Below are 24,606 nucleotides of genomic sequence, written 5' to 3'. Positions count from 1 at the left end.
CTGCCTCCCACAGCTTGAACTCACCACCAGGAAACTAGTCAACATCTGTTTATTCAGGTTTATAACTTTACAGAACTTGTTCTGATAGGCCCAGGCCTCCCTTGGCCAGTTACCCTAGGGCCACTGCACACAGGGTCCTGGCCAGGGCTGCAGGCTGCTCTGCCTGGGAGGCACCCAGGGCTTCTGTTAAACAGATTACTAGTGATGCCCTCTCCTGACGGTGGTCATGGCTGTGTGCCCGGCCAGCCAGCGCCCCTCCTCATGCTCACACTGCCCCATGGGCAGGGCGAGTGGTTCTGGAGGTGGGACAGGGACTGGGACGGGAGAACGTGGAGGAGAGCACGAGACAGACCCACGGTGGGACTGAGCCAACCCTGCTTTATTTCACTAGAGCTTCTCAATGGCCGACAGGAGCTCGGGTTTCAGGATAGACGTGTCTGGCTGGGTGCCTGCAGCCCTGATGTCCTCAAGCACAGCCGCATCCCACGAGAAGGTCAGGAGGGCAGAGGGTACCTGCAGCAGGGTGAGAGGCGCAGAGGTCCAGCTCCACGTTCAAATCTCCCTGCTGGAGCCCAGGCCACGCTCGCCCAGGGTTGCTCCGGCCCACGGGTGATAGCACCGCTGTGCTGTCAAGGGCACATCAGATGAGGACGCCCCCCTGGCCTGGCTGAAGCCCACCCAGCCCGGGGCAGCAGTTGGCACTTCCTCTCCAGGCCTCCTTCCCAGTCTCCCTGAATCAGGGTCTGACCGCAATCCAGCCCCCTCCTTCATCCTCTCAAAGAATTCCTGCATTTTGAATGCCTTCTGGTCTCTGCTTTGCAGAGGACTCTTAACACACTTGGCACATTTCCATTTTGCAAACAGAAGTTACTCAAGGCCACACCACAAGTGGGAAGGTGGGTCTTAACACCCAGGGACACCTCCCCAGTACCATCCCATCCCCTCTTGGGGGCTTGTGATGATTTAACAAGAGCCCAGAGAGTCGGGTTAAGGTGCGGGGAGCCATCACTCACCAGCCCACACTCGTTGAAGGCCAGGTTCTCATCTTCCGACAGCTTCTGCCCACCCGAGGCCAGCAGCTCAAAGGGCAGCCAGTCGTTCTGCAAGGCCTCCCGGACAAACCCATACAGCGCCGCCACCCGCTCCCGGGCGTAGAAGGTCCCTGGGGTGAGACAGTCAAGTGGCGCTGGAGCTCGTGGGAGCCCCTCTGCGCCAGCCGGCCGTGAGCCCTCAGCCTCCTCCCCGGGGACGAGCGCAGCCCAGACAGGCCACACGGGCGCCCAGCGCGCACCCTGCACCAGGCAGCCGTCGGGGACGCGCACGCACACCTCCCCGGGGACAAACGCAGCCTGGAGGTACCGCACAGGTGCCCAGAACGGACCCTGCAACAGGCAGCCGTCGGGGAGGCGCACGCGCAGCAGCGTGTACGTGTACTTGCGCATCTCCCGCTGCTCCTCCCGCTCACGCATGGCCTTGGTCCGTAGCACGCTCAGCCGCTCCACGGCCTCCGACCGCAGCCGCTGCTCCCGCTTGATCTCCTCGGCCGTGAGGTTGAAGAAGTCCGCGGGCAGGTCAAACTGCGAGGCCAGGGTCGAGGGCCGGAAGACGCGGCGCTGGCGGGCCAGAGTGGCACGCACAGGCTCGGCGCTCAGCAGCTTCTCCTTGTGCCGCTCCAGACTCTGAGGCTGGGCCAGAGCGGCCTCGCTCAACACGTAAAACTCCTCGGGGCCCTCTGGAACACGCAGAAACGTCACTGCCTAGTCAGGGAGACCCCTCGCCGGACCCTCCTGCCCCAACTTGGCTCTTACCCTGGTCAGGGATTGGAAGCAGCACCTTCTGGAAACCGATGGCCTCAAAAAACTCGTGGGTCCCTTCCAGGCAGTGAATGCGTTCCTGAGAGCGGAGGCAGAGGTCACACGGGACCCTTGGGGGCCTCCCTGTGCCCCTCAAGACTCTCCGCCCACCCTGGCCCTCCCGGCCCGGAGTCCCTGGTCTCAGTGCAGCTGCTATCCCTGGACAGGCTGAACTCCTGAAGCCGTCTGAGGGGCTGAGCTCACAGAGGGCCGGGGACCGAGAAAAGTCAACACCAGGGCAGGCTGAAGATCCAAAGGACAACGTGAGGAGGGAGCGCCAAAGGTGGGGCAGGCCAGCTGTGTGATGCTGGACTCAGGTGGAAGCCACCAGAAGAAAGTGGGGCCCTTCCGGCCGCAGGAGCAGATACCACGGGCCAGGGTGATGGGCCAATTTCTCCACAGATGCCAGAAGCCTGCCTTTGTGTGGAAAACCTCCCCAGTGCTGATGTTCTTTCAACTAACTCAACACTGTGGGTGGTGGGCAGGGCAGAGGGTGTATGGTGCTCAGAGAGCCCACCCTCCCACCCACCACCTCAGCCCACCTGGACTGCTCCCCACTGCCCACCCCCCTAACCCACCCCCCAAGTAGGGGCCCTTCTGCAGCCAGCTGTAGCCCCCATCCCAGGCTGTCTGCAAGCCAGCTGCTCCCTGTGATGGCTTGGGTCCTGGGGGGCCTCATGGGCCCAGTCACACCAGGCCCAGTCCCTCTGCCAGCAGCCCTCACCTGGAACACCTTGTTCTGCACCTTGATCTTTCGGTACTTCTCCTCCTCTGGGTGCAGGTGGATGTTGTCTAGGTACCTGGGATGGATAGGGGCCGACAGCTCAGAGCCACGCCACCTCATTAAGGGTGACCCCAAGCAAGGTGCTGCCATACCTGGACACCCCACAAACCCCGACCCCTGGCGCCCAAGACACCAGGCCTCCCCTTCGGTCCTGCCTTCTGAGGGCACCAATGACCTGCCACGGTGGGTAGAGCAGGGCAGGGCCAGAACGGTCTCTGGAGCTGATGGGTCCCTGGAGGTCCTCCAGCTTGGGGGGCTCCTGAGTAGCACAAACTGCTAGGCACCGCCACCCAGACCTGCTCAATAAGAGGAACAGGGCGACCCTGCCTCTTCACTCTCTTCTGATGATCCCAATAGGAAGCCAGGGTTGGGAACCCCTGATACAAGGTCCGTCTAGTCAAAGCTATGGTTTATCCAGTAGTCGTGTATGGATGTGAGAGTTGTATTATAAAGACAGCTAAGTGCCAAAAAATTGATGCTTTTGAACTGTGGTGTTGGAGAAGACTTTTGAGAGTCCCTTGGATTGCAAGGAGATCCAACCAGTCCATCCTAAAGGAAATCAGTCCTGAATATTCATTGGAAGGACTAATGCTGAAGCTAAACTCCAATACTTTGGCCACCTGATGCAAACAACTGACTCACTAGAAAAGACCCTGATGCTGGGAAAGATCGAAGGCGGGAGGAGAAGGGGATGACAGAGGATGAGATGGTTGGATGGCATCACTGACTCGATGGACGTGAGTTTGAGTAAGCTCTGGGAGTTGCTGATGGACAGGGAAGCCTGGTGTGCTGCAGTCCATGGGGTTGCAGAGTTGGACACGACTGAGCAACTGAACTGAACAGATGCAATAAACCTCTTCATTTTAAAGATTGATAAATGGCCCCAGAGAGACCAGACCCCTTCCCCAAGGGCCCAGGGAGAGGACCATGCTTCCTGCAGGCCTCCTCAGCAGGAGTTGGCGCCTGGTGGGAGAGGGCTGCCCACTCACTTGGCAATGGTGTCCACGCCCAGCTTCACCCGGTCCCGGTCCTTGTTGAACGTGTGGATCTTCATGATGGAGGCAGCCACTGGGTCAGTGGAGAAGTGCTGGGGGAGTCAAGAAAGCAGAGGGTCAGGAAGCACCCTCCTCGGGGCCACACTGGCTAAGTGGCCCGGCTCTCAGCACACACTGGCAGCATGTCCAGAACCTGCCAGCCACTGTAGACGCACTGCCTCTCCTAATCCCCCAGCCCTGCAAGGGACGTTCTAGAAACAGACTGAGGTGGCAGAAACAGGATGCAAAAAAGGTCTGTGACCTGCGGCTGCCCAATGCACAGCCAGGGAGGCAAAACAGTGGAGATGCCGCTGACCCGTCCCCCTGCCTTGGGGGTGCCACCTGCTTCCCTGGGGATTGGAGGGGCCGTGTTTGATCCCTCAGCTGGCCCAGCCTCTGGGTGCCCCCAGGGACCCAGCAAACAGCATCGCAGTAGGGAGAGACTGAGAATGGGTCACCGAGGTGAGGAGCAGGGTCAGGCTCAAGTGTGCTCGCACTGGACAGCCAAGCACATGGCCTCACTGTGGGGTCTTGTTTTTCCCCAGCCCCAGAAAGTCAGCAGTTACATGGCCAGTGGGGCTGGTACCTGCGGCAGCCTCAAACACATCTGCTCTGCCTGAACAGGGGTGCGGGTAAACAGTGGGGTCATTAGAGGTGATGGATCAGAGCAGAGACCACCTGGCCACTCAGATCTACCTGTGCACCCCCGCAGAAGCCCAGCCAGAGCTCCTGGAAGGTAGGTGTGAAGCCTCTGCCTGCCCCGGCCCGCCTCTCTGAACTACAGTGGGGGTCAGCCTTCAGCAGCCATGTGTCACTTGACATCTGATGTGAACTGGGTCAACTCTCCTGGGGACTTCAAATCTGGACCTTGTCCAGTCTGCCAGTTACCAGCATAAGACAAAAAGGTTCAGACGGGCCAAGTAAGTGGGTCTGCAAAGCAGCAGCTGTGAGATGGAGGCGGGGGGGGGGGGGGGCGTCCTCAGGATATGGCTGAGCCAGGCTGACGGCCCCCACTTCAGCCTCCTGGGACAAGCACACCCACCCCCCAGCAAAGAGCTGCAGCTCCCAATGCTGTTCTCAGAAGTATCCAGGCAGCCTGCAGCCTCATTTAAATTAGGACCAGGGGATGTGAACAGACAAGGAACAAAGGAACACAACGTCCATGTAGGTATTCATGTTGTGATGGGGGTGGACTTCACAGTGGCCAGAGGCAGGTATTTCAACAAATAAGGACTGGGGAAAACTGGGTAACTATCTGGGGAAAAAATAAACACGCACAACACTGTAAATTAACTATACTCCAATGAAAATTTTTTGAAAATGAAAATAACCCTAGCTGCATGCATCATATTCTACACAGGGATAAATTCTAGTTGGAGCAAACCTTTAAACATTAAAAAGCAAGACAGAATAGCACTAGAAAAACCATGGAAGAACTGTTTTAATTCTTTAGTAGGGAAGGCTTTTCTAAGTATGCCAAAAACCTGGAAGCCATAAATTAAAATCAATGCATTGAATTACATAGAAAAAATTTCTGCATGGCTATGTGACCATAAGCAGAATATAAAAATAAGCTGGAGAAAAAAATATATAAACTGGAGTAAAATATCCCCAGATCATAGACAAAAACCTCATTTCCCTAATATGTAAAGGGTGCCTACAAATCAATAATAAAAAAAAAACCCAATACAAAAATGGTCAAAAGATGCATTCTCATATGAAAACATAGACAACCTAACCCTAAAAAGGGAGATGCAAACTAAAAACTGCTGAAATGTTTTTACCTATCAATTTGGGTAGAGGCAATGAACGTTTGGTCACCCACAGTGACAGGGGACAGGGCAAATGGGAACTTTCTCCCACAATGCTGGTGAGAGAGCGAGTCGGGACAAAGTCTATGGAGGATCACCTGGTGACAACTATCCAAAGCCTGACGCAGATGTTCTTTGTTCCAGCAACTTAGCTTCTGGAATGGAACCTACAGCTCGAAGTGCTGTACAGACCAGGTTTTCATCATAAATATTGTCCTCTCTAGTGAAAGATTGGAAACTTCCTACACGCTCATCAACACAGGGCTGGTTAGTCAAGGAACAATTTACAGGAGTCACCGTGCAGTCACTATGGAGAAAGCAGACTTTCAAACCGCTCAGAAAAAAATAGAGGGACTTCCATGATGGTCCGGTGATTAAGATTCTGTGCTTCCAATGCAAAGTGTGTGGGTTCCATCCCTAGTGGGGGAACTAAGATCCCACATGCGGCGTGGCAAAAAAAAAAAAAAAAAACAGAGAGGGGTGATAGAGCAAATGAGGTAAAAACGTTAACAACTGGCAGGTTTGGGTAAGGTGGGGAGAATGACACAGGTATTTGTAACTTGATCCCTGGAACCTGGGAGAATGTAGGTTAAGGGGCAGGGGTTGAGCAGATGGAGTTAAGGCTGTTGATTTGACCTTAAGATAAGATTAGCTGGGATTACCAGATGAGCCCAATGGAGTCGTAAGGGCCCTGAAGAGGGGGAAGACAGAGAAAGAAGCAGAGAGCGGGCAGCTAGGAAAGGCCTGGCCTGGCTCAGCTGGCCGTGAAGGCAGCGAAGGAACAGCAGCAAACAGCCTGAATCCCCAGGGCTCCCAGAAGGCTCACAGCCCTGTGACCATCTTGACTGTAGCCCACTCCTAACTTCCAGAACTGTGAGGGCAGAGACGTGCCTCTGGAGGCACCACATTTGTAATATTTGTAATAATCTGTTGGAACAGTAATAGGTCACTCCTACCCTAGGTGAAGGAGATTCAGATGTTCTTTCTGTTCTTGTAATTTTTCTTTAGGTTTGGAATTATTTCCTAATAAAGAATTTTAAGCAAAAAAAAAAAAAACATGGAAATTCTTCCTGTACTGATAAACGCTGCAGTTCCATGTCAGATGTGAACGGCAGATTGATTTTTATGTAAAACAAAAACGCAGCCCATGTAGGAGATACAGATGCCTCGGTAGTTTGTATCTGGAGCATCTCTGAGAACGGATATAACACGCTCAAAGCTGGTGCCCCGGGGAGGGTGGAGGCGGCTTTCTCCACCTACCCTCCCGGACTGTGAATTCTGTCCCACAGGTGAGGAAGGTTAGCACAGAACTGGAGCACACCCAGGTGGTGACGCTGCAGGGGCTGCTGGGCCTTCCAGACTTCAAGGGGCAGCTCAGGCATCGGGGCAGGCACTCACCATGAGAATGGCCTCTCTGATGCGGGCGTCCCTCTGGTCCTTCCTTAGGATGGCCCCCGTGAGGGGGCAGGTGAAGTATACCCCGGGCACCGCCAGGTGGGCAGAGCCTTCCTCTTTGGGCTCAGGCGCCTGGGAAGATGGGAGAAGGTGTCAGCCTGGACTGTGGACAAAGGCCACCCTGAGTGCCACACTCCTGAGAGCATAGCCCTGGGAGCCAGACAGCCCTAGGCCTAACGTTGTCACCTCTGCCTACTGTGGAACACTGTGGCCCAGTAGCCAAGCCCCTCGGAGCTCATCTTCGGGGTTGTAAGATGTCCTTGAGGGACCAACTCAGAATTCAACAAGATAAGGAACACAGAGCGTGCTCTGGACACAGAGCAAATGCTCAACTGAGGGCTCCTGCTCCCCCTGACTGAGGAGTGAGGAAGGGGCTTTGGAAAGGGAGTCAGGGGGTCAAAGGTGCCCTGGGTGAGCCCCAGCCTTGGTCTGCAACTCAATTCCTAGGTCATCTTCAAGGTTCCCTCCTTTCTAAAACTCTCAGGCCTCACAGGTGGTGCTGCTCAGAACACCCTTTCCGCCAAGCTCTCTGTTAGATTACACCAGTCTCTGTGTGCCCCACTACCAAGGAAAGCAGCAGAGGGCAGCGCTAAGAGAGGGCTTTGGAGTCAGACAGCCTGGGAATTCCAGTCCTGCCCCTGCTGGTTTCGAGGTGCAAACTGAGGACACTGGGCTCTCTGAACCTCAGTTTTCTCTTCTGAAAAATGGGAACTGTAACAGCTCCTCTCCGTGTGTGGTTACAGGGGAATGACTGAATGGACATGCAGCCCCTCCCCCGGCACTTGGGTTTGGTTTCATTATGCGCCAGGCATGCAGGTCCCAGATGACACCACCCTCCACCACGGGGTTCCCTAACCTGCCTCAGTACCCTGAGGCCAGAGGTGACCTCGATCCACCCTGACAGCTGCATCTCCCTCCCCTCCCCAGCAGCAGATGCTTACAGCCCAGGACTGGGCACCAATAAGACCAGAGGAGGAAAGAGCCCAAGCAGGCCCTCCAGGCCCCCCTCCCCAGGCCCCACTTTGGGGGTCCCACTGCTGCTGCCGCAATGTCTTTACCGTGTTGCTCCCTGGGGCCTCTGGGTCCCCACTGACCGCTGCTTCAGCCCGGAGTTCCTTTCTCACTGTGGGGAGAGGCAGGGAGACGGAGAACACGTCAGTGTGTGGAGTGAGCCTGCACGCCACGTCCAGGCCTGAATCCTCATACGGGTCACACTCTAGTCCTTCCAGCTCGAGGTCCTCCTGGCCCCCGCACCTCTCCATGCCCCCAGGCTCAGGCTGCACCAGACCATGCCCTCCTCCTGCTCCAAGTCCTGGTTCTGTCTCCCTCCACCATCCCAGACATCCCTGCCCCAGATCACAGACAGACCCCTCCTGAGCCTTTTCACCAGCACTTCCCCTTTGTGGTAAAAGTGTTAGTTGCTCAGTCACGTATGACTCTGTGCTACCCCATGGACAGTAGCCTGCCAGACTCCTCTGTCCGTGGAATTCTCCAGGCAAGAATACTGGAGTGGGGTGCCATTTCCTTCTCCAGGGGATCTTCCTCACAACTGTGATTTAAACCTCCTCCTACCTCAAAGTGTGGGAGCCCGAAGGCTCCGGGACCCATGAGAAGCAGAGGATCCGCTTAGAGGACAGTGGGGAGAGGCCTGCTCCACCTGCCCCATGTCCCCCCACCATGGCTGGAGGACAGTCGAGGCTCACCCTGGTTCCGGATGGAGTCCTGCGATGTGGGACCCCGTGCCCGGGGCTGCTTCTGCTCCAGCCGGGCCAGGGCCGCTGCTGCCGCCATCTGCGCCTCATTGGTGGGTCCCTGGCGGGGCTGTCGCACTGGCGGCTGGCTGGGCTTCTCTTTGGGGGCCTTCTCCCTAAGGAGATGCAAGGGGATGGTGAGGTGACATGGGGTTGGCAGGAGAGTTTCTGTCCCCTCCCCCTCCTGTCCCAGCAGACACAGCCGTGCCTCTTCCCTGGGGGCCACCAGACAGTGGTTCTAACGCTGACAGAGGAGTCCCTGGAGGCAGATGGTGGTTCTATTCCCTGCTTGGCCCTTCTGGGCAAATCCTGTCCTGGTCTGGGCCTCGGAGTCGTCACCTGTCAGGCGGGGGGAGAGCACACCCACCGTCTGCCCCCTTCCCCATGGGAGAGTCTCTACCCGTATTGTCTACAAGCGTAAGACCCATCCAGACTTCGTCTACTGAGCACCAACTGTGTGCCAGGTAGATGGCATGCCAGGAGCTAAGGCTCAGCATGTTTATTCCTCAGGGCAACGTTCCTCCCTGCGAGGGCTCCAGCCACTCTCTCACAAGCCCCAGAGGTTCATGGAAGCTGGGGCAGTGTGCCAGGCTGCACACAGGCCCTGTGTGAGGCAGGCTAGAGAGATCTGGTTTGGTATTGCCTCCACCCTGGGAAGCAGGGTGATTGCCCTGCAGGATGGGCACCCTCTAGCCCTGACCCAGCCGGGAAATGACCTGGCCTCCTCCTCATTCCAGTAGAGTCCTGCCTCCCACCCAGGTCTGACTCTGCCTTGCTCTTCTTCCCTCAGGACTCTCTCTTTGGGAGCTGGAATCACCTGTGCTATATCTCAAGAGGGAGCCAAGACTCTGCATTCACGGCCTTTCTGCGCCTCCGCCCTTCCCCGGTCCCCCTCTCTGGTCAGACACCCAGGGCAGCCCTCTTTTCTGATCCCTGCTCCTCTTGCCCACCCTGTCCACAGCTGAAAGTTTCAGGCTGAAGAACAGACAAGTCACCTATGGGTAGCCCCGCCCGAGCCCCACCATTCAATAAAAGCACCATTTTCCAAACCTTTCACTCCCCCCTCCTCCCTTCATGGCTCATCCTGGCAGCCAAAGGGGTTCTTCTAAAACCCAGTCACTCCTCTGCATATACAGCCCCCTCACCCCAAGAATGACAAAACCCTGTAGCAAACACAGGCCCCTCACGAGCTGCCCTTTCCCTCATTTGCTCCCATCTTTGGTCTGACGGTCTTCCACCACAAGACCTTTGCACTCTGCTGTCTGAGGGAGTATTCTTCCCGGGATGGACAGGGGCCACTTCAACAGTGCATGCATGTGTATGGTATGGGTTGATTTCCACACGGCTAAATCTGAGCTCAAACTTCCCCTTCTTAGAGAGACATTCTCAGACCACCTAACAGTCCCCAGCATCGCTGGCAATCTCAACCCTGTTTTTTTTCCTTCACGGCAAACCTTCCGTCATTTATGTATTGGCTTACTTGTCCACCTCCCCTCACAGGAAGGGGAGCCCTGAGAGGGCAGGGATTCTCATGCCGTGGCAGTTAGCTGGACACACATCCTGCATCTCTAGTCTGGCTCCAGGCGCATCATGGAAGCCCAAATTTCCACATGACTTCCCTCCCCTCTCCTTCCAGGCTTCCAGTCTGACAAAACCATCAGCCCTCACCTCCTTCCAGTCACACACAGTCCCAGCTGCTCCAGCTCCCACCTCCACTCACTACTTGATGGACAAATGAATGGACTCCCTTGTTTGGCCCATGACTCTCCCTGGGCCCCTTTAAAGGGGTCCTCCTTTCCTTGCTACCCTCAGGCTCCCGGGACCTGCACTTTCCTCCCTGACTCACAGATCTGGCCCTCATGGGCCTCCTTCACCCCACTCAGTGATCCCTTCCCAAGAACCCTAGGGAACCCCCAAGCCTCATGACAGATGCCCTGATGTTCTTACCATGCACCCACTCTCCCTTACCCACCCCCACTGCCTCAGGATTCCCTCACCAACCCTTACTGCCGGCCACCCAGTCTCTCCTGCCAGCCCCCACCTCTTCACAATCCCTTCCATTATGCCTCACAGACCCCTCCCCAGGCTGACAACTTTCTTTAGTCACTCCCCATCCTAAACCCCCTCGGGCCTCCAAGCCCTCTCTGTAGCTCCCTGTAGGAATCCCAGCCCCTTCTAGACTCCTTCTGCTCATTCCTCCCCAGAGTGGAGCCTTCTCAGCCCATCCACTCCAGCTCATCACTATCTTCTGCTCAGCACTGGCCCCTCACACTTCCCCATGGAGTCTCCAGTGTGGCCCCAGGCCCCTCTCTTCAAGTTCTCCCCAGTCAAGTTACAGAGGCCTGAAGTGGAGGCCACCTTCCCTCCCCTCCCAGGTTTCCCTCCGGGGCCTTCAGGCCACTCAGCGATCACCCACGAGGAGGACCCCCATCTCCTTCTAGTCGGAGTCCCCCAGGTCCTCAACTCCACCCACCTGCCTCCCTTCTCCTCCCAGACCTTCCACAGCCCCTCACAGAGCCACTCACCTCCCCCCCGCCCCCCGCAGTTCACCCGCACCTCCCAAGCCTGACCACATCTCCAACAACGCCTAAGCTCTCCGGATCCTCACCTCCCGTCCACCCTCCTGCTCCACAACCAAGGCCCAGTTCTCTATCGCCACGGAGCTTAAGCTTCACGACTTTTTGCGACCCCAGTTCTTCTTGTTTCTCCAGGATCAGTCCCCAACTTCTGATCACCGAGATGCCCTCAGATCTTAGGCGATGACTTTTCAGGGGCCGTTCCCCGCATCCCTGGCCTCTCCCTTACCGCCCGCCCTAACCGGCTAGGGTCTCTTAACTGACCCCTCAGTTCCTGCAGCCCCGCCCCCTCGAGCCTCGCTCCCTCTGCCCCGCCCCCAGAGGCCTCCCCTCCCCCAACTCCCACCCCTCCCTCGTGCCCCGCCCCCGGAGGTGTCCCCCAAGTTCTCTCAGCCGCCCCTCCACGCCCCTCGCCTTTCCTAGACTTCCCGCGCGCCGCCCCCCGCCCCCCCACGCCCATCCCCGTCCCCGGGTCTCAAGCTTCAACGCCTGTCACGCACCCCACCGACTCCGTGAGCTTCTGACCCGGTCCCGCGCTCTTGAACTTGATGTCGGCCTTGATCTCTTGGAAGAATTTCTTCATAGTGGCGGCGGGCCCGGCGGCAGGGGGCCGCGGGGGGGTGGGGGGGGGGGGGGGCGCGGGGCCCAGTACGGGAGGGGCCGGCAGGAGCCAGCAACCGGAAAAAAAATACGGCGCCGCCGGAAATCCCGCCTTCGCTAGGGCAGTCCACGTGACAATCGGCGCAGCGTGCCTCTCTAGATCTCTGCGTCTTGCTGGCCCAAAGTGACCACTCTGCACTCTCGGGGCGCGTCTCTGTGGTTCGTCTGGATTCTGTTGCCAGGGGCAACGACGGTGCTTCCAGAGGGAGGGAGGGAGGTTGTGCTTGAGCGCCTTCCACCGCGTTCCCCAAGGAGTGACAAGAGGGAGAGGGACAGGCCGAGGACCCCGCGGAGAAAGCGCTGGCCCTGTCCTTTTACTTACTCAAGAACCTTCCCTGGCTACCCAGCGGTCACGTGAAAAAGTCCCAACTCTGTGTGGGGGTAAAGTCCCCACGACCCAGCCACGTGGTCAGTGCCAGTAGTCCTCAACAAACACAAGGTGGGAGAAAATGAAGAGGATGGGTTGCACAGAGCTAGGGCTTGGGGACCCTCGATAGCAGATCACCGAGGGGTTTAACTTAAAGAGATCGGAGATTATCCTCAGAGCGCTGACGGAGTTCAACGAAGAATCTAGTGCAGCCCAAACTTTAACCTTGCTGAACTTTGTTTTCCTAGCTATGAAATGAGGATACGAATAGCACCGGCTTCAAAGGAGGTCTGTGAGGATGATGCTGCAATTCGAAATCTCTGAATAAATCGCGGACGTTATCATGATTTTGTTGTTGTTCAGTCGCCAAGTCGTGTCCGACTCTTTGCTACTCCATGGACTGCAGGTTTACTCCTTTAAGAACAGTTTTTGAGAGTCCGTTCTGTACCAGCAGTGTAGAAAACAAAATTCCCTGACCTCAAAGAACTCGTGATCTTTTTGATTGGAGGAGAGAGCCAGAAAATATAAAATCTATGGTGGACTGGATGGTGTTAGTAATGTGGAGAAAAATTAAGCGGGAAACGATTGAGGGAATGGGAGGGTGGACGCAGTTTGTAACATTACATAAGAATCACACACAGGAAAAGGGCTTGCTTGAGACCACCAGGGAAATTTGATTGGATCCAGGTGTTAGATGATATAAAGGAGCTATTGTTGATTTTGTTAAGAATGGTAATGACATTGTAATCATGTTTAAAAATAAATTTTTTTCAGCTAAAGATGTTTTCTGAGGTATTTGTGGGTGAAATAACATCTCAGATAGGTTTTTGTTTTTATTAAAATTTTTTATATGAACCATTTTTATCAGATATTTTTTTAAATACTCCAGAAAACGGACTTCCCTGGCAGTTCAATGGTTAAGACTTTGCCTTCCAATTCAGGGGCTGCAGGTTCAATCTCTGGTCGGGGTGCTAAGATAAGACATGTGCTGTGCTGAATCATTCAGTTGTGTCATATTTTTTGCGGCCCAATGGATTGTAGCCCACCAGGCTGCTCTGCCCATGGAATTTTCCAGGCAAGAATACTGGAGCAGGTTGTCATTTCCTACTCCAGGAGATCTTCCTGACCTAGGGATAGAATCTGCATCTCTCGCATCCCCCTCATTGGCAGGCAGGTTCTTTACCACTAGCACCACCTGGGAAGCCCCAGATCCCACATGCTTTGGGGCCAGAAATCCAAAGCATAAAAGCAGAAACAATATAGAAACAAATTCAGTAAAGACTTGAAAATAGTCCACATGGAAAAAAATCTTTTAAAAAGTAAATAATACAATACTCTGGCGGGGTTTCCCTTTTGGTTCAATGGTAAAGAATCTGCCTGCCAATGCAGGAAACTGGTTTGATCCCTGGTCTGGGAAGATTCCACATGCTTCAGAGCAACTAAGCCCACGCACCACAACTACTAAACCTGAACTCTAGAGCTGGGAACCGCAACTACTGAGCCCACACGCCCTAGAGCCTGTGCTCCACAACAAGAGGAGCCACCATAATGAGAAGCCCCCGCACTACACCTAGAGTAGCCGCTGCTAGTCACAACTAGAGAAAAGCCTGTGCAGGAACGAAGAACCAGCACAGCCAAAATAAATAAATAATTAAAAAAAAAATACTCTTATGTTGGTTGCTCAGTCGTATCTGACTCTTTGTGACCCCATGGACTATAGCTCACCAGGCTTCTCTGTCCATGGGATTTTCCAGGCAAGAATATTGGAGTGGGTTTCCATTCCGTTCTCCAGGGGATCTTCCCAACCCAGGAACTGAACCCAGGGCTCCTGCACTGTAGGCAGATTCTTTACCGTATAAGCCACCAGGGAAGCCCCCGACCCCAAATACTCTAGGAAAAAAAAAAAAAACACATGCATGTGTGCACACATTTAGGTTGGAATTCTCATGGCTGCATTTTCACTGTGTGATTGAGTGCAAGAGCAGTTATGCCCAGAACATTTACTGAGCATCTGCTGGGTATCAGGCCAGTACAGTCACAACAGAGAATAAGACTGATGGGATCCTGCCCTCAAGGGGCTCACAGTCAATTAGGGATACAACTATTAAATAAGTATATAGCGACGGGTAGTGATAACTCCTGTGAAAGAAAATAAAGTAGGAGAAGGGAATCAAGAGTGATGGGAGGGACTTCTCTAGTAGTCCAGTGGTTAAGAACCCACCTTGCAATGTAGGGTACTTGGGTTCCATCCTTGGTCAGGGATCTAAGATCTCACATGTAACAGGGCAACTAAGCCCATGAGCTGCACTACTAAGCCCAAGCCCAGCAGCTGCAGAGTCCATGTGCTGCAATGAAAGATCCTGCATGATGCAATGAAGATGGCTTGCCACAACTAAGACCCCATGCAGCCAAATAAGTAAATACATATTAAAAAAAAAACCAGAGCAATTGGAGTTCTCTTTCAGATAGGCTAGTAAGGTCTGACATTTGAATAGAAATGTCTGAAGGAGACAAGGGGCAAAACCATGGGGGTATCTGGGAGAAGAGCATTCCAGGCAGAAGGAACAGCAAAGGTGAAGGCCCTGAGGTAGTAGCTTATTTCACAGAGCACTGTGCCCAGAGCAGGGTGGGCAAAGGGGAGAGTGGACCCTCTGCTGAGAGTGGGTAATGTGTGGTCTGATCCTCCCCTCTATTGAACAGTCTATACCCGCAAGGAACTGTGGTCTGGTGAAATAATTTGTAGCCAGGGGAAAATCCTTCAGGAGATGTATAAGTTAGTAGTTGCTGCATAACAAGCAGTCCCCAAATTTACCAACTTAAAAGACCAACCATTATCTCAAAATGTCTGTGCATCAGAAATCAGGAGTGGCTTAGCTGGGTGGCTCTGGCTCAAGGCTTTCAGGAGATGCTGAAGTCAGTGTTGTCTGGAGCTATGGCCACATCTGAAGGCTCAACTGAGGGAGGGGCTGCTTCCAAGCTCACTCAAATGGTTGTTGGCAGGCCATAGGGCCTTGATTGCTATTGATCAGAGGCCTTAGGCCCTCCCTATATAGACCTTTCTATACACCACTTGAGGGTCATCATAACATGGCGGCCGGGTTCCTCCAGTGTGTGTGACCTGTGTGGGTAATAAGAGAGTGAGACGGAGGGAGCAAGCAAGAGTGGAGTGGGATTTCCCTAGTGTTCCAGTGGTTAAGAATCTGTCTTCCAATGCAGGGGACAAGGGTTCAATCCCTGGTTGGGGAACTAAGATCCCACATGCCACAGGGCGAATAAACCCAAGAGCCACAACGAGAGCGAAGCTGATGCACCATAGTGAAGAGCACGAAAGATACACCATGCCGAAACTAAAACCCCGCACAACCAACACAATTAAAAAAAATTAAAAGGCGGGGGAGAGGAGTGCCCAAGAAAGAAGCCACAGTCTTTTTATAACCCAGTATCAGACTTAACATACCATCATTTCTAACATTTGCTACTGGTGTCACAGACAGAGACTTTCCCTCAGTGTGGGTGCGGACTTCACAACAATGTGACTGTCAGGAGGTGGAAATCACTGGGCTCCAATTTGAAGGCTTCCCACCACACTGCAGTGTTGAGTAAAAATGCAATGGTTGGGACTTCCCTAGTGGTCCAGTGGTTAAGAATCCACCTGCCAATGCAGAGGACACAGGTTTGAGCCCTGGTCTGAGAAGATTCCGCATGCTACAGGGCAACTAATCCTGTGTGCAACCACTGCTAAGCCTGCCCGCTGCAACTGTTGAAGCTCCCCCACCCTAAGACCTATGCTCCCCAACAAGAGAAGCCACTGTGATGAGAAGCCTGCACACCATAACTAGAGAAAGCCCAAGCACAGCCGCAAAGACCCAACACAGTCATAAATCCATAAATCAGTAAATAAAATTTTTAAATGCAATAGATGATGCTATCTGCCCACTGGTTTACGATAGGTAGAAAACATGCTGTGGAAAAAACAAGGTAAGGAAGAAGGAAAGAATTCTAACACTGGTTATTTAGGGTTGGGGGATTATAGGGGATTTTTCTCCTCTTTCTCAACTCTTTTTAATGGGGTTCTTTGACTTTTACGATAGAAAATAACATTTTAAAGTAAAAGACAATTGCATTAAGCCTCTAGGTCTAAATTCATGAGAATTACAAAGGATAGAGAAACAATAAAACAGCCTCATGGGAATTTCATGGTGGTCCAGTGGTTAAGACTTCTCACTTCCACTGCAGGGGCTGCAATTTCAATCCCTTGTCAGGGAACTAAGATCCCACATGCTTTGTGGCAGACTCAAACTTTAGAAAAAAAAAAAAAAAACAGCCTGACAAGGAAATAGACAAATCCAGAATGTGAGACTTTCTTCAAACCAGCTTACCTGGTGGCTCGAGAAAGTCAAAGTTGCAAAAAATAAACAAGATCTTTATCAAAATGGACTAGAATAATGTAATCTTTACTTGCAGTGCATGAACCTTGGTTTGATCCTGGTTCAAAAGAAAAAGCTGCAAAAACTTCATAGAACAATGAAGAAAATTGGAAATGGACTGAATATTAAACAACATCATGGCGTAAATATGAATTTTCTTTGTGTGGTAAAGGTAGCATATAATTCAATGTCCCTATTCAACTGGGCCTTAGAAAGCATCACTATGAACAAAGCTAGTGGAGGTGATGGAATTCCAGTGGAGCTATTCCAAATCCTGAAAGATGATGCTGTGAAAGTGCTGCACTCAATATGCCAGCAAATTTGGAAAACTCAGCAGTGGCCACAGGACTGGAAGAGGTCAGTTTTCATTCCAATCCCAAAGAAAGGCAATGCCAAAGAAGGCTCAAACTACTGCACAATTGCACTCATCTCACATGCTAGTAAAGTAATGCTCAAAATTCTCCAAGCCAGGCTTCAGCAATATGTGAACCGTGAACTTCCTGATGTTCAAGCTGGTTTTAGAAAAGGCAGAGGAACCAGAGATCAAATTGCCAACATCCACTGGATCATGGAAAAAGCAAGAGAGTTCCAGAAAAGCATCTATTTCTGCTTTATTGACTATGCCAAAGCCACAAAGTCCTTTGACTGTGTGGATCACAATCAACTGTGGAAAATTCTGAAAGAGATGGGAATACCAGACCACCTGACCTGCCTCTCGAGAAATCTGTATGCAGGTCAGGAAGCAACAGTTAGAACTGGACATGGAACAACAGACTGGTTGCAAATAGGAAAAGGAGTACGTCAAGGCTGTATATATTGTCACTCTGCTTATTTAACTTCTATGCAGAGTACATCATGAGAAACGCTAGATTGGAAGAAGCACAAGCTGGAATCAAGAATGCCGGGAGAAATATCAATAACCTCAGATATGCAGATGACACCACCCTTATGGCAGAAAGTGAAGAGGAACTCAAAAGCCTCTTGATGAAAGTGAAGGTGGAGAGTGAAAAAGTTGGCTTAAAGCTCAACGTTCAGAAAACGAAGATCATGGCTTCCGGTCCCATCACTTCATGGGAAATAGATGGGGAAACAGTGGAAACAGTGTCAGACTTTCTTTTTTGGGGCTCCAAAATCACTGCAGATGGTGACTGCAGCCATGAGATTAAAAGACGCTTACTCCTTGGAAGGAAAGTTATGACCAACCTAGATAGCATATTCAAAAGTAGAGACATTAGTTTGCCAACAAAAGTCCATCTAGTCAAGGCTATGGTTTTTCCAGTGGTCATGTATGGATGTGAGAGTTGGACTGTGAAGAAGGCTCAGCACCGAAGAATTGATGCTTTTGAACTGTGGTGTTGGAGAAGACTCTTGAGAGTCCCTTGGACTGCAAGGAGATCCAACCAGTCCATTCTGAAGGAGATCAGCCCTGGGATTTCTTTGGAGGGAATGATGCTGAAGCTGAAACTCCAGTACTTTGGCAGCCTGATGCGAAGAGATGACTCATTGGAAAAGACTGATGCTGGGAGGGATTGGGGGCAGGATGAGAAGGGGACGACAGAGGATGAGGTGGCTGGATGGCATCACTGACTCGATGGACGTGAGTCTGAGTGAACTCCGGGAGTTGGTGATGGACAGGGAGGCCTGGCGTGCTGTGATTCATGGGGTCGCAAAGAGTCGGACACGACTGAGCGACTGAATTGACTGACTGACTGAACTGACTGATTCTTGGGAAATGCCGAAGTATTTAGTGTGACGAAGTATTTAGTATTTAGGGTGACGTGTGATGATGGATGTATGAAACTTACTTTCAAATGTTTAAAAGCAAATGCATATATATTCACACAGGAATATAAAGCACATATGCAAAAATATTAACCATTGTTAGCGACTTTCCTGGTAGTCCCGTGACTAAGACTCTGGGCTCCCCACGCCGGGCTCCTTGGTTAGAGCCCTGGTCAGGAAATTTCCCTGGGCTTCCTTGATAGCTCAGTTGGTAAAGAATCCGCCTGCAATGCAGGAGACACCAGTTCGATTCCTGGGTCTGGAAGATCTGGAGAAGGGATAGGCTACCCACTCCAGTAGTCTTGGGTTTCCCTGGTGTCTCAGCTGGTCAAGAATCCACCTGCAACGTGGGAGACCTGCGTTCAATCCCTGGGTTGGGAAGATCCCCTGGAGAAGGGAAAGGTTACCCATTCCAGTATTCTGGCCTGGAGAATTCCATGGACTGCATAGTCCATGGGCCGCAAAAAGTCAGACAGGACTGAGTGACTCTCACTTTCAGGAAACTAGATCCCACATGCTGCAAGTAAGATTTAAGATTCTGCGTGCCGCAACTAGGAGCAACCATGGCCAAATAAACAAAAATAAGTATTAAAAAATTGTTGACTATAGGTGTAGGGTTGTGGTGGTTTAAAAATATGTCCAGGACTTCCCTGGTGGTCCAGTGGTTAGGACTCTGCACTTTTACCACAGGGGACACAGGTTCCATCCCTGGCTGTAGAACTAAAATCTCACTTGTGGCGCAGCACGGCCAGATACAAACAAAATAAATATATGCATAAAGTGTTTGACACTCCTGCTTTCCAAAGGTAGAACCTAGTTCCCCTACCATTGAATGTGGGCTGGACTTAGTGACTCACTTTTAACAAATGGAGTAGGGCAGAAGTGGTAGTGTGCAACTTTGAGACTAGATCATAAAAGACATTGCATTTTCCTTCATGCTCTCGATTTTGTTTTACATATTTATTTTTGTCTGTGTCAGGTCTTAGCTGTGGCTGATTGCAGCTGAACGTCTTAGTTGCTCTGCAGCATATGGGATCTTAGTTCTTTGACTAGGGCTTGAACCTATGTCCCTTGCATTGGAAAGCAGATTCTTAACCACTGGACCATCAGGGAAGGCCCTACACTCTTGCTTTTGAATGACTCCGTCTGGGGGAAGCCAGCCGCCATGTTGTGAGGGTGCCCAAGTGGTGATACGGAGAGGGCCCTGTGAGGAGGAGCTGAGGCCTCCAGTCAACAGCCGTGGGAGAGAGCTGCCATGGAAGGAAGCGGCCATGGAAGAGGCTCCTCCAGTCTTATCTAAGCCTTCAGATGACGTGGTCCTGGCTGCATCGGTCTCATAAGAGATCCTGAGCCAGAACATCCCAGACCCCTGACTCTATGAATCTGCATAAGATAATAAATGTTTGCTGACAAAGGTCCATATAGTCAAAGCTATGGTTTTTCCAGTAGTCATGTACGGATGTGAGAGTTGGACCGTAAAGAAGGCTGAGTGCCAAAGAATAGATGCTTTCAAATTGCGGTGCTGAAGAAAACTCTTGAGAGTCCCTTGGACTGCAAGGAGATCAAACGAGTCAATCCTAAAAGAAATCAACCCTGAATATTCATTGCAAGGACTGATGCTGAAGCTGAAGCTCCAGTTGGCCAACTGATGTGAAGAGCTGACTAATTGGAAAAGACCCTAATGCTGGGAAAGATTGAAGGCAGGATAAGGCGACAACAGAGGATGAGATGGTTGGATGGCATCATTGACTCAATGGACATGAGTTTGTGCAAGCTCCAGGAGGTGGAAGAATAGGGAAGCCCAGAGTGCTGCAGTGCATGAGGTCTCAAAGAGCAGGACACAACTTAGCAACTGAACAACAACAATAAATGTTTTCTGTTGTTTTGTTTTAATATGTATTTATTTGGCTGCACTGGATCTTAGTTGCAAAATGTGGAATCTTTTATTTATTTTTTTGGTTGTGTTAGGTGGGATCTAGGTCCCTGACCAGGGATCAAACCCACGGCCCCTGCATTGGGAATGTGGAGTCTTAGTCACTGGACCACCAGGGAAATCCTAGTGTTTGTTGTTGTTGTAGTTTTTTAATTTTTTAAATTAATTAATATATTTTTGGCTGTGTCAGGTCTTTGTTGCTGCATGCAGGCTTTCTCTAGTTGCAGTGAGCAGGGGCAGCTCTCTAGTTGTGGTGCTCGGACTTCTCATTGGGTGGCTTCTCTTGTTGGGGAGCCCAGGATCTTGGTGCTCAGGCTTCAGTAGTTGTGGCTGCAAGACTCTAGACCATAGGCTCAGTAGTTGTGGTACATGGGCTTAGTTGCTCTGTGGCATGTTGAATCTTCCTATACCAGGGATTGAACCTGTGTCCCCTGCATTAGCAGGTGGACCACAAGGGGAGCCTTGTTTGCTGTTTTAAGCAACTAAATTCTGGGGTAATTTGTTAGGCAGCAGTAGCTAACTAATAGAATAACACACTATGTTACCATTATCATCTTTTCTAAATATTTGATACTGAAAATTCCAGTTTAGCACTGTGAAATAAGAGTCATATTGCTTATAGTCTCAAGATAAAGGGACTGTCCCCAAATTACACAGTCAGAAAATGCTAGAGACCCATTCCCACTTCCCTGAGAGTAAAGTGCTATCAGACTACTTTGTCTGTACATTGAAGATCAGGAGGCTCCTGGGATTCTTAGAAGCCTCATCTCTTCTCTCCACCCATTTTGCCCACTCTCCCTTAGCTACTTGGAACTATTCTTGCCTTATTACCTCCAGACCTTTGTCCAGGTATTCATTTCTACTGGAAGAGGCCTCTACCCAATCTCTCTAAAGAAATCTTCTTCCTCCAGGAAGCCCTCCCTGACTATCTTTTCCATACTGGTTGTAGTCTAATCTGAGTCCCCCAAGCACTTCCCTCTTATAAAAATCATTGGTAATATTTGCTGAGTGCTTTTATGTGTCCATGTTGTTTTTTAAAAAATCTTTTGGCCATGCCATGCAGTGTGTGGGATCCTAGTTCCCCAACCAGAGATTGAACCTGCACCTCCTGCATGGACGGTGCAGACGCTTAACCACCGGACTACCAGGTAAGTCCCTTACTGAGTGCTCTTCACATGCCATATTCTGTGTATCATCTTCGCAATCTTCACAGCAGCTCTGTTTATAAATCAAACACTGTTGGGATTCCCATTTTACAGATGAGTAACCTAAGGTCTGGAAAAATCAAATTGCTTGCTCTAGGTCACCTGGTTTTTAATAGCTTCTGATTATTGTGTTAAAAGGTATCTCAGAGTTGTAAAAAAAAAAAAAAAAAAAAAAAACCGAAAACCCAAAAACTCCTATGTTGTCTTTATTTTTTTTTTTTTTTCTATGTTGTCTTTAAAAAGCTTCATAGTTTAGTTTTTACATTTAGGGATACAATTAATTTTAAGATTTCTTTTTTATGTCATTTTTTTTAATTTTAAGATTTCTTCATGTGTGTGTATGATCTAAAGTAAGAGTCGAGGTTGTTTTTATGTATTCATGTGGCAGTTTAGTTGCCCTATAGAGAAATAGGACTTCAGTTCTATCGGACCGAGATTTTAACCCCTGTGATCAGTTGAATAGTTCACCCTAAAGATGACCATGTCCTGATCCTGATAACCTGTGAACATGGTAACATTGTGCAAAAGAGATGTTGCAGATATGATTAAAGTAAGGACCTTGAGATGGGGAGATGATCCCGGATTATTTGGATGAGCACTGCCTAATCAACCCTGAATTCTCACTGGAAGCACTGATGCTGAAGCTGAAGTTCCAATACTTGGGAGCTCTACCACCTGATGTGAAGAGCTGACTCAATGGAAAAGACCCTGATGCTGGAAAAGACTGAGGGCAGGAGGAGAAGGGGTCGACAGAGGATGAGATGGTTGGATGGCATCACTGATTCAATGGACATGAGTTTGAGCAAACTCTGGGAGACAGTGAAGGACAGGGAAGCCTGGAGTGCTGCAGTCCATGGGGTCGCAAAGAGTTGGACAACAACAGGTAATTACAGGGTCCTAGGTAAGAGAAACCCAAGTAAGATGGTAGGTGTTGTAAAAGGGCATCAGAGGGCAAACACACTGAAACCATACTCACAGAAAACTAGTCAATCTAATCACACTAGGACCACAGCCTTGTCTAACTCAATGAAACTAAGCCATGCCTGTGGGGCAACGCAAGATGGGCGGGTCATGGTGGAGAGATCTGACAGAATGTGGTCCACTGGAGAAGGGAATGGCAAACCACTTCAGTATTCTTGCCTTGAGAACCCCATGAACAGTATGAAAAGGCAAAATGATAGGATACTGAAAGAGAAACTCCCCAGGTCAGTAGGTGCCCAATATGCTACTGGAGATCAGTGGAGAAATAACTCCAGAAAGAATGAAGGGATGGAGCCAAAGCAAAAACAATACCCAGCTGTGGATGTGACTGGTGATAGAAGCAAGGTCCAATGCTGTAAAGAGCAATATTGCATCAGATCAGATCAGTCGCTCAGTCGTGTCTGACTCCTTGTGACCCCATGAACCGCAGCACGCCAGGCCCCCCTGTCCATCACCAACTCCTGGAGTTCACTCAGACTCACATCCATCGAGTCAGTGATGCCATCCAGCCATCTCATCCTCTGTCGTCCCCTTCTCCTCCTGCCCCCAATCCCTCCCAGCATCAGAGTCTTTTCCAATGAGTCAACTCTTCACATGAGGTGGCCAAAGTACTGGAGTTTCAGCTTCAGCATCATTCCTTCCAAAGAAATCCCAGGGCTGATCTCCTTCAGAATGGACTGGTTGGATCTCCTTGCAGTCCAAGGGACTCTTCACAGTCCAACTCTCACATCCATACATGACCACAGGAAAACCCATAGCCTTGACTAGACGGACCTTTGTTGGCAAAGTAATGTCTCTGCTTTTGAATATGCTATCTAGGTTGGTCATAACTTTCCTTCCAAGGAGTAAGCGTCTTTTAATCTCATGGCTGCAGTCACCATCTGTAGTGATTTTGGAGCACAGAACAATAAAGTCTGACACTGTTTCCACTGTTTTCCCATCTATTTCCCATGAAGTGGTGGGACTGGATGCCATGGTCTTCATTTTCTGAATGTTGAGCTTTAAGCCAACTTTTTCACTCTCCACCTTCACTTTCATCAAGAGGCTTTTTAGTTCCTCTTCACTTTCTGCCATAAGGGTGGTGTCATCTGCATATCTGAAGTTATTGATATTTCTCCCGGCATTCTTGATTCCAGCTTGTGTTTCTTCCAGTCCAGTGTTTCTCATGATGTACTCTGCATAGAAGTTAAATAAGCAGGGTGACAATATACAGCCTTGACGTACTCCTTTTCCTATTTGCAACCAGTCTGTTGTTCCATGTCCAGTTCTAACTGTTGCTTCCTGACCTGCATACAGATTTCTCAAGAGGCAGATCAGGTGGTCTGGTATTCCCATCTCTTTCAGAATTTTCCACAGTTGATTGTGATCCACACAGTCAAAGGACTTTGTGGTTTTGGCATAGTCAATAAAGCAGAAATAGATGTTTTTCTGGAACTCTCTTGCTTTTTCCATGATCCAGGGGATGTTGGCAATTTGATCTCTGGTTCCTCTGCCTTTTCTAAAACCAGCTTGAACATCAGGAAGTTCACAGTTCACATATTGCTGAAGCCTGGCTTGGAGAATTTTGAGCATTACTTTACTAGTGTGTGAGATGAGTGCAATTGTGTGTGCAGTAAATATTTGTTAATGATAGGATTGAAATCTGATGCCCCTGTCTGTAAACTGGAGATCAAGCCTGCAGCACACACTGCATGCTCAGGTCACCTGCTAATTAGAAGGAGACGTTTCATGCAGTTCTATCTGGCAGGGCAGCCCCTTCCCCACCTTGCCTCCTGGGGCCAAGTACCAGAAACTGTTCTCTCAAGCACCAGGAAGAAACGTCACCTCCCCACTAGTGATGACTAGCGGTTCAGCTGCTGGCTTCAGTGACCACCGATTCAGCGGGAAGGTGTGGATCCTCTGATCTTCTCCCTTCTCAGCTGGCCACTTTGGGGCTCTCCCAGCCTCTTGGGGACTCTGCCCCCAGCAGAGCCTGGTACTTGTTTTT

General features: G+C 50.9%; 1 protein-coding gene and 1 long non-coding RNA gene across 3 annotated transcripts; one reads left to right on the top strand and one right to left on the bottom strand.

The window, feature by feature from the left end:
* Window positions 1-32: 32 nt before the first annotated feature.
* UBXN6 (UBX domain protein 6) lies at window positions 33-11,921 on the bottom strand. 2 transcript variants are annotated; one of them, XM_019964430.2, is made up of 10 exons: window positions 11,765-11,921; window positions 8,641-8,804; window positions 7,996-8,060; window positions 6,881-7,009; window positions 3,627-3,724; window positions 2,578-2,653; window positions 1,809-1,893; window positions 1,382-1,732; window positions 1,014-1,162; window positions 33-513 (listed from the first exon to the last, which is right to left on the bottom strand). In XM_019964430.2, the coding sequence occupies exons 1-10, from the start codon at window positions 11,845-11,847 to the stop codon at window positions 388-390; spliced, it is 1,326 nt and encodes a 441-aa protein (XP_019819989.2). In that variant the 5' UTR covers window positions 11,848-11,921; the 3' UTR covers window positions 33-387. The 2 variants fall into 2 exon arrangements, with proteins under 2 accessions (XP_019819989.2, XP_070649183.1); XM_070793082.1 differs by lacking the exon at window positions 11,765-11,921 and adding an exon at window positions 11,297-11,519.
* An 11-nt stretch (window positions 11,922-11,932) lies between these two features.
* Window positions 11,933-13,070, top strand: LOC109561739 (uncharacterized). Its single transcript, XR_002181086.2, has 2 exons — window positions 11,933-12,363; window positions 12,540-13,070. It is a non-coding gene; the product is annotated as an uncharacterized lncRNA (long non-coding RNA).
* Window positions 13,071-24,606: the final 11,536 nt, after the last annotated feature.

Source organism: Bos indicus, chromosome 7, assembly GCF_029378745.1.
Source record: "Bos indicus isolate NIAB-ARS_2022 breed Sahiwal x Tharparkar chromosome 7, NIAB-ARS_B.indTharparkar_mat_pri_1.0, whole genome shotgun sequence".
Lineage (NCBI taxonomy): Eukaryota > Metazoa > Chordata > Mammalia > Artiodactyla > Bovidae > Bos > Bos indicus.
Note: the sequence above shows the minus strand (reverse complement) of the source record. Positions and strands in the feature narration are given on the sequence as shown.